The 10,075-nt window shown below is 41.0% G+C and overlaps 1 protein-coding gene across 2 annotated transcripts; it reads right to left on the bottom strand.

The window, feature by feature from the left end:
• Positions 1 to 1,015: 1,015 nt before the first annotated feature.
• On the bottom strand, positions 1,016 to 9,856 carry LOC111222322 (histamine H2 receptor-like). Of its 2 annotated transcripts, none has more exons than XM_022746022.1 (3): positions 9,644 to 9,856; positions 4,141 to 5,034; positions 1,016 to 3,956 (listed from the first exon to the last, which is right to left on the bottom strand). In XM_022746022.1, exons 2-3 carry the CDS (start codon positions 4,759 to 4,761, stop codon positions 3,477 to 3,479), a joined length of 1,101 nt encoding a protein of 366 aa, XP_022601743.1. In that variant the 5' UTR covers positions 4,762 to 5,034; positions 9,644 to 9,856; the 3' UTR covers positions 1,016 to 3,476. The 2 variants fall into 2 exon arrangements, with proteins under 2 accessions (XP_022601743.1, XP_022601741.1); XM_022746020.1 differs by having other exon boundaries at positions 4,141 to 5,017.
• Between the last annotated feature and the right edge of the window lie 219 nt (positions 9,857 to 10,075).

Below are 10,075 nucleotides of genomic sequence, written 5' to 3'. Positions count from 1 at the left end.
AAGGCATGAATAAATGTCTCTCTCTAAGTGATTAACAAACACACTAATTGAAGTATGAAGAGAGGCAGGACTGTTGTGTTCTTGGTTCTTAGCAGATACGCAGCAGACAGTATGTTGTAGTATTGAGCTGCTGTTTGGACCTTCTGGTGTGTAAAGTCTCATATTGTATTCACACTGATTACAGGTGTATACTGGTATCAAACCTCTCCATCCGTCTGTCTGTCCTGTTTGTTCTCTCGTGGTTTCAACCCTCCGTCTCTGTTGAAACATGAATTCTCTTTCGCAGTGATGCATAAAGGAAAGTCCTCTGTGCTGAAGCCCAGGAAACACTGACTGGAATGTCTGCGCTCCATTCACACAAATGAATGATTGTTCACACCGCAGACACAATAATGATTCAAGTCATGACACTGACCTAAAAACGTTGGTCTTTGTACAGCAGGTGGGATTTTATTTATTCTTCTATTAAAGAAATGTGACACAGGAAATGATGTCAGAGTAAAGCGAGATAACCACAGTGACGATGAGAGACTCTGCGTCTGAGATCACAGAATGTCGCCCGGTCCTCCGGCCTTAAATACACAATGAGACAAGCACAATATCAGATTATCACACTTATAAAACATGTGATGACGCATGCTCCATGGCACCATTGTGGATCTGTATGTGTCTGTATGTGTACTATGTTTCCTGTCTCATTGTAACTGATAGATCCTTTTATTTGTTGCATTGTTCCTTTTGTTCTCTTCTTTTCTGGGATTCACTATTTATCATCAAACACTCACAGATGTACAGACTCGGACTGATGAGGTTTGAATGAATGGAGACACAGATGTTCATATTATCTATACAAACTTAGTAACCCCCTTTTTGCATTAGTTATACATATGTAATAATATATGATATGCATTATTAGAATTGACATTTTGATACACAATATTCATGTAGATAACTTTCTAACTTTAAAGAGAATAAACTATTTTTATTTTTATTTTTTGGCAACCAATCAATGACATTGTGAACTCTCATTTTATTTTGGAAAAACACTCTTCTGTAAATCACCGTTACACGTGCAAACACACAGAAAAGATGTGAAGAACAGTAACAGTTAGGACTGATGCTGGACTCCATCAGTTTTATAGAGGCGGGTGTTTCACCTCCACGTGGCTGCAGGTGCACCACCTGAACGTGGCCAGGAGCAGCATTACAGATTCATCCTCCACCTTTCAGAGGACTCAGCTGCATCTCGTGTTATCTACTGATGAAGTATGTCACTGTGCTGCTGCTGGCTCCATCGCCTCCAGGTTCAGACTCTGTATCAGTGATAATGACGTCTCCTCCTCAGCAGCATCCTCTCCTCTATTGAGACAAGCCATCAACTCAACCTACTTCATCGACCATCAACAGCACCGAGGTTCACATGAAACTTTAATTAGAACCACACTCAGCTCGCCCGGTCCTGTCACTGACATTGCTTCAGTGCTATTTTAAGAGTGGGTCTTGTAACCGCGCAGATACTGGTAGGAGAATAATTTCATCATATACAAAGTGAAATCTGAAAACACATCCAACTTCATACATTAAATCAAACTGGGACGGGGGGATGATTATATCTGAGGAAAGATGGACAACAATACAGAGGCGTCAGTGGAGGTGTACCAGCTCACAGAAGTGGAGGGAGTTTGGTTGGAAAAAGCTGATAAGGTATTTTATTACATTATGATAATAACCTTCCTGTCTGATGGAGACACTGTGGAAATCAAAATGCAAACCACCACCATATTTTCTGACCATGCCTGTCATCAGAGACCTTTGGAGCGGGATAATGTAAATGTGAAATGCCCCCAGAAATGAAGACTATATATTTGAGATAAATACATGAAGACTGGTTGAAAAGAGATGAATTTATTATTTAATGAATAAACTGCTGATTGGCAGGTAATGGAGAAGTCACAGGAGAGCCCAACTTTAAATGCGTGGATGGAAATTACGATGGACATTTATAAAATGGAAACGATAACAGCTTCATAAATTAGAACTTACAGCACACTGGGGAAAATGGATTAACCATGTAACACCCTGTTGGCCTGATTTTATTTTCACAAATGAATAATTTGTTATAGAGAAAATATCATTCCTCACCCGTTCATGCTTCTTTTCAGTTTGAAATCTGAAATATATTTCATGGAAATATTTGATTGATGCTGAATGTCAACAGAAATTAAATAAAAAATTAACTATCATATAAAATGTCTGTATCAAATCATTTATTGATTAATTATATTTTATTGAATTATAACTGGATACAAAAGATTTAATGACTAAAAAGTACAAGTATGTGACAAAAAACTATAATAAATACACTTATTAAATAAATAAAAGATTTAATTATTCTGCTTCATGAAATGACTGAATTTATAAACTCATTTGCAAAATGAATTGAAAGCATTAATTTTACCTGCTGAGGTTCCTGACATCTTTCTCACCTCTCCGATCACGTTTTCACTCCTGTAGCTTTAAATTATATTTAACCCTTTTTAAATTGGTTTATCTACATTTTATTTTAATGCATATGTCTCGTGTGTATGTATCTGTGTGTGCACAGGTATCATGTTTGTGTTACCAGTGAACTGCTAGACATTCATACTCTCGTCTTTTCTCCTTACTGTGTGTCAGCAGGTTGAAGTTTGAAGCTGCTGATGTGAATACGTGACAATGATCCTGGTAACACGTCAACATGATGACGTTGTCGTGAGGGTGTCATGGACAGAGATTTGGCTTTATTCACTTGATATGATGCAGAGCGTGCACGTTATAATAAAGTCTTACATACTGAACCTCGTCAGGAGCAGCTTCACATGGAGGGTTGCACCATGTTGAATGTTGAGTGTGTGAATAATAAACACCCACTTTTTAAAACAGATGTTTTCTCTAGTTGTAGTTAATCTGTTGAGACGTCCAGGAAACCGCTCCGGCCGTCTCGTTCGGGTCGAGTCAAACATAGAAATATTGCACACATCAGTTCAAATTGCTGGACACTGATTCACTTTCACTGGAGGAGCTGAGGGAGAGAAAATAAACAATTTGCAAACTTTTAACCACCGGCGTCTCCCTGCAGCATGCTGGGAAACTTACTGAGTCATCCATTCACTGCTCTGCTCTGCTCTCTTTGCTTTGGTTTTCATTGTTGTCTGCTTTTCTACACTTTGTAATAAACAGACACTTCAGAACTGTGAGTTTCATCCGTGGTATAAAACAATCAGAAATATAATGGGCACCTATTGTTTTTAAGCACATGGACCAACACACTGACAAAATGTATTGAATGTTCCTGATGTGCCTGGAGTTTCACATAAATGTGTAATCTTTGGCACTATACACTCAACGTCTAACTGATACTGTGAATGGTTAGCTAATGTGTGAGTGGTGGAGCAACGCTTTGCTGCGAGTCTGCAGTCCAGCACATCCACAGCGTTTCACCTGGGCTCGTCAGGGACGCCATTTCTCTCGAGCAGACTGAGGCTCTTTCCCTCAGTTTCTTTCTTCACAGTCTCTATTTGCTTCTCTGAGTGCTGCGAAGCCCTTTGTCCGTTAGTGAAGGTCCATCTTTTATGAACAGACACACGAGTAAACAGCAGTTTTCTGCGAGAGGATCCCGTACAGTGAAGCAGCTCTCCGTAGGCCCTGCGGAAATCCCTGTTGAAGGCTGGATACAGGATGGGGTTCAGAGCTGAATTAAAGTAGCCCAGCCACAGAACCACAGAGTGAAGTGTGTTAGGAGGGTTCGTCTTTTCCCTTATTCCCATGCAGGTAAGGAAGGTGAAGTACGGGAACCAGCAGACGACGAAGGCCCCCAGTACGGCCGCCAGGGTCACCGTGGCTTTGTGCTCTCGGGCTATGGCTGCGGTTGATGCTATTCGTGCAAATGATGGCGTGGCAGCACGAATACGCCGCACCTGAAGAGGTTTGAGAACCAGAGGATACAGAAAACGAGATGAGCTCACTCGCTGATCTGATGATAAAGGATTTAAAATAGCGATACTTCACAAGTAACTATGCCTTCCTAATTTGACTATTTTTAATGTCCTGCAAATGTTTGTTTCCACTAAAATAAAATGCAAAATGATAATAAACACTGACCTGTTCTCGTGCCACTCTGAATATGCAAAGATACATCCCACACATGAGCAGCAGAGGCAGGTAGAATGAGCCAAAGGCATAAATAAGAACATAGTTGTTATTCCATTCAAACTGACAGTAGCGTCCCTCTTTGTCCTCATCCTCCATGCCCCAGTCCAAGTGCTGCACGCTGTAGTCGTCTGTGTTCCAGCCCAGGTGGATGGGTACAAAGGACAGAGCCAGTGACAAGGCCCAGATGGTGATCATGGCCAGTGTCACCCTCAGAGGGGTAACTCTCCGGGAGTAGCTGAGGGGAGCTGAAATGGCCAGGTATCGGTCCACGCTGATTGCCAGCAGGGTCAGGATGGAGGATGTACACAGCATGACATCCAGCGAGATGTAGATGTTACACAGGGCTCCTCCGAGGGGCCATTTCCCGCTGCGCAGCTCCACGGTGGCAGACAAGGGCAGCACCAGCAGACCGAGCAGGAGATCTGTCACTGCCAGCGACACCACAAAGCAATTAGCGATGCGCCACAGTCGACGGCTGAGCCCCACAGCCAGACACACCAGCACGTTCCCACCAATGGTCAGAATGATAAAAGACACCAGGACCAGCCAGCGGAGAGCTGTGGAGATCATGTCGGCCTCCTCTTCAGGCGCTGGGTTCACTGAAGCAGTGCTGCTGTTTGTATCTCAGTGGAAACTGTCGACACCGGTTCATCCACTTGTCTCCAAACTTCCTCAGCTGCAGTCAGTTCACTTTCCCATCAGACAAATCCTTGCACAGCTCCTGCGTGTGAAGGCAATCAGGTTCACAAATACATGACTGAGTGGAAAGCATTTCCCAGCCATCTCTTTTCTTATTGTGTCACTGCCATCGGCCTCTGCTCCGCCCCTGGGGAAGAAGAAGAACTACTGACATTATTTAAAAAAATTCACATTTCAGGATATAAACCACACTTAAAAGTACAACATGTTTATCCTTCTGCCATTTAATGAAACAGTTTAAATGCAGCTGCCTGTTAAAGGTCGAATTACCTGAGATGGTCACAGAGAATATGACTTACAGAGGAACTGTGTGTTAGGCTTGAGGACATTTTTTGTTACAAGGAAATATATAAATATATATACATATATATATATATACAGTATACTATATACAAATCCTGATTCTGAAGTTATTGTCTCCCTATGTTGTGTCATCTAAAATTTACAGTCCAGTAAACAATAGCCTACGGTACATAACAAGAAATAACTCCTCAGTCACAGACACAGGTGAATACACACAGTTAAACTTGTAGCGGTAAGATGAGAGACACAATAAAAGAGATCAACTCGAGAGTATAGTGTAGTATTTATACTCCAATCACACAGCACACATCATGTTCCACTCTCGTATGAACACACCATCTGACCTGATCTCAGCTCCATAAAGTTTACGCCCACAAGTTAAATATAACAATCCTCCTTCCTCTTCTTCCTCAATCCAACAGTGATGTTCTTCCACCACAGCAGCTGTCGTCATTCCCATGTAGTATAAATGTATAATCCCTCTACACTGTTGTCCATTATAATCCATCTCAAGGTAAAGGAGAATATTCCTGTTTTTCATGTGGCTAGTAGTTCATTTATTTTCACTATTGACATCATTCAGGTTGTACATCACATAAATCGACTTTCTTGAAGGATTTTTGCTAATAACTGGTCAGAGCTACATGTCTGTGGAACTAGTAATGGACCTGGATGATCTACAACACAGAGCGAGGTCAGGACAGGGTGTCTTTGTATAAACATATGTTGAAGCTGGAGAGCTAGTCCCCGTGGAGACGAGAAGATTCACTGCAGACAGAAACCATTTCGGTAAAAGCGTGGGCTGCACTTGGTTGTGCATCACTGTCACACTAATACAAGACAAGATCTTCAAAACAGTCATAAAACATTCGGTCGCAGTCTGAGGAGGAAAGTCAACGAAGCCGAGCTTCTCAAGTTCAGGATGATTCAACAAAACTCACGAGTCTAAAACAACCACGTACCTCCTTTAAAAACGACATTTGGCTCCTTTTAGAAACAAGACAGAAAATATAGTTTCACTCATCATTGGAACTTGATTTGATTTGATTGATGTCATTAAATATATATCAATAATTTCAATATGATCAACCTGGATCAACAAACTTTTTTCTTTCACAGCCCCAGCTGTCCTGCCTCCACATTGATGAACGGAAATGTAATAATAAACAAGATAAACCAATTCACAGTAAGTGCTGATATAATTCAATGATGTCAATCTAAAATGTATGATTCATGTTCCATGAGTTGCACCTGCATCACCTGCACACTTTCAGCTTCATCACTCTTTAAATTCATTTCGAAAATTTGAATTAGGCTCATAATACCAGACGCAGCTCTGACGTGTTTGTGGTGTTTTATCAGCCTCAACGTGTGCGGCCACTGTAGAAACATGTCCCGCTGTAACTGTGTGAGACTGAAGTTTGACAGTGTATATATGCTGTATGTTTGTTAGTGTTGCTTTTAATTTGCTATCTGCGTCTTTATTACGGGAAACCACCTCATGTACTCCCATAAAAAACAGATGGTAAATTCTCTAATTAAGGTTCTGAAGCAGAGATGAGCTTTACAGCAGCAGACTGATACTGACACTGATAGATCAATCGGCAAATGCAAATATCATCTGTTGTTATTATATATCCTGAGCATAACAACCTATGGCTTTAAATCACATGAAAGCAAGTGCCAATTATTTCGTTTAATTGATTTTGTTGTAGAAACTAATTATGGAATTTATGTGTTAACACCTTCAAACTGTAAAATCTGAATAAAATATCAAATTTAAGTCAAATCGTAACATGATACTAAATCCATACACGCTTGACCTTGAACTCTGACCCCTCTGACCTGTTTGTGGAAGAGGGGGATTTACAGTGTGACACTAAGCTGAGACAAATATTATCATAGGGAAGATGTGACACTGTTTATTCTCCTGGTGAAGAATTTGTTTTTGTAATCTCTTATACAGCTACTGCATGCCCATCTGGCTCCGATCAGACTGTAGCTAACCTCTCTTTGCAAACATAAAAACACAGTGACACACAAGCAATGTTCAAATATTTACGACACGCAGAAAAGCAGGAAGAGCACAAGGAAGCAGAGATGAGCAGGTTCCTACAGGAACCACCTGTCTTTTGTTTTCTGACAATCACTGTGACTCTGTTCAGGGTTTTTCCCAATATAATATCATCCATGCTGTGACGACAAATATAATAACACAAACTGTTTACAGTGACAATGATAACAACGGTGGAAATACAGTTATAAATAATCTAATATACATAATCCTTTCTGTAATGAAGTAGAATTTAAAAAGAGCCACAGCTTTGTTTTTATTGTCGCAGCACAGCAGGAATACTTCACAGATAATTTCCTACGCAAACATCATTGGACTAATAAAATGTTAATGCATCCATAAAAGTTACTTTCAGAGTTCAATACACACAAGTCAATGCTGAAAGGCATTAGTGCAAGTCAAATAAAGTTAAAGGTGAAAGGTCAGATCAGGACAAGCAGAGAGACATCTTATATGTGTCAGGCCGACATCCCTGCTTCTGTGAAGAGTAACTGACTGTGAGATTTGTGTCTGTGATTTGTGTAACTGACTGTCATGTTGCTTCACACAAAACGCAAAAAAGGCAGGCAGTAATTAATAATATTAATACATTTGTATAATAATTTAATCAATGTGTATAATAGTTGATAATAGCTCGTCATCTGACTTAAGATTATGAGCTTGTGTTTCCTAAAGCTATTAGTTAACTGATCAAACTAACCATTGTTTCAGCTTCACCTGGCCATTCAGAGGTTTTCGAGGTTTTAATGTTTTTAATTATGTCAATAGATTCTCCCTCAGGGATAACCACCTCTTGTTTCCATGGTGACTTTGTTTAGATCGAGCTGTGTCCCCAGTCAGCCTGCTGCCCTCATTTGGTGCTACAACAGTCGGGCATCAGCGGCCATAAAGACTCAGAAATTATTTCATACAAAATTCAAATGAAAGCAAATGATCCAAAGTCTCCACTTTCATTTTGCCCTGTCACTGATGTGCACCACAAGACTGAGGTAACAGGTGAAACACAACACTACAGCACCATGATGAGAGCCTGAGATCATTTTACACTTCATTGCATAATTCATTTACTTGTTTTCCAGACACTTTAAAAGAAGTGGGGGGAAAAAATCAGCTCTCATTTTCTTCATGAAGAGAAAGGTGTCGGAAGATTCATATTCTCATTTTTTTGAGTGATGTTCATGAAAGCGTCGATTAAAACAGCCTGTCATATGATCCATGTGATGTGAAAGGCTGCTATATTGTAATTGTGTCTGCTGTACATACACAGCAGCAGCACAGCTACTGCATGACTGTGCATGATAACATGTTTCACATCAAAAGGCTTATCTTGCTCATTTCCACAGGTCTAACGAGCCACTTTAAAGATGGGTGTGTTAATTACCAATTGGAAGTTATAGATCAGTGTCATCGGATGTGCATCCGTTCCACATAATACATCATCTAATCTAATAGTATGGCACCATGTGTCTGTTTAGCTGCCGTCAATATTGTACAAGTGCATCAGCCGACAACGGTCAGAGAACATGACCCTGAAAATCCCCCGCATCAAGGGCCAAATTAAGTTTAGCTGGTGAGATGAGTCAACAGTGTGAGATAACAGTGTGGAAAAACATCCGGCCCAGAACCACAGACGATGGGTAAACAGTATAGATCAATCACAGGACAACATGTGAAAAGTGAAGCCTGGAGAGAAGGATGATAAAGTCTTTGTGACATCAGTTTTAGGGTTTGTGTGCCATCGTCCTCGTGCACGGAGCTTCCTGCACTTTTTTCAGCCACAAATAAAAAAGGAAAGACAAAATTGTATTGGAATGTGGTAATACACAATTATTATTATTTTAATACACATACAACTGTACTCTCAAAGCACACAGGCAAACAAAGGCCTGCGGGCAGCGCGGCATGCTGCTCTGCTTCCCTGACACTATCAGAGTGCTTTCAACTGAGTGACACAGTGACCCTCCAACATCACTGACCATTTCCCACATTCAACCCTGGCACCCCGACCAGGGCTAAAACCTCCTGATAAGAGACTGACCTGCAGAACAGTCACAGCTCAAAGATACAATAACGTCCTAACAATGGCTTGGCTTGTGACAGAGCAACATGCTGCTGCTCGGTCAAGGCTGCACCACCCATCTACATGCTTAGTTACAGCCTGTGAATGTGTAACCAGAGAAAATGAAACATAAATGAATCACTAGGAAACACATACATTATTATACATGTCTGGGTCTGAACTTCCTGCAGGAATCTTCATCTTTGTGACGGGGAAGTTTAAACTGTAATGAAGCGTGTGCTCTCTTATCGCTCAGTCTTATTTCTCCACATGAAAATGTAAAAAAAAATTCTAATATTCAAGGTGTGTTGACTCACCTCACATGGTTTGTCTTAAATGATCATCAGTTCCCAACCTTCTTCCTAGATCATGAATGTCTTCCTCTGGTTCCTTGAGCCTGCTTATGTCTCAACTTATTCCTCTCTCTCTCTCTCTCTCTCTCTCTCTCTCTCTCTCTCACGGTCTTTCTCCGTCTCTCCTCCCTCGGTTCCTCCCGTCTCTGATCTCACAGACGTGTGGACAGACACATGCCCCCAGCATATGCACTTCTCACTCCCTCTAGTGCATTCACTCACCGATTGCACACGAGCACTTTCACTGTTGTTTTAGCCCACAGATTTATCTCCCCTCATATCTCCACATGTGTTTTCATGTTGGATCACGCACCATAGCAAGGGGCTCATGCGTCTCATTAGATGAATAAATGGGGATATTTAATAATCAGCCAATGTTGCTTCCTCGCCTCATGT

This window comes from Seriola dumerili, unplaced genomic scaffold (assembly GCF_002260705.1).
Source record: "Seriola dumerili isolate Sdu_G_001 unplaced genomic scaffold, Sdu_1.0 BDQW01000091.1, whole genome shotgun sequence".
Lineage (NCBI taxonomy): Eukaryota > Metazoa > Chordata > Actinopteri > Carangiformes > Carangidae > Seriola > Seriola dumerili.
This window is presented reverse-complemented; position numbering and strand designations above follow the sequence as displayed.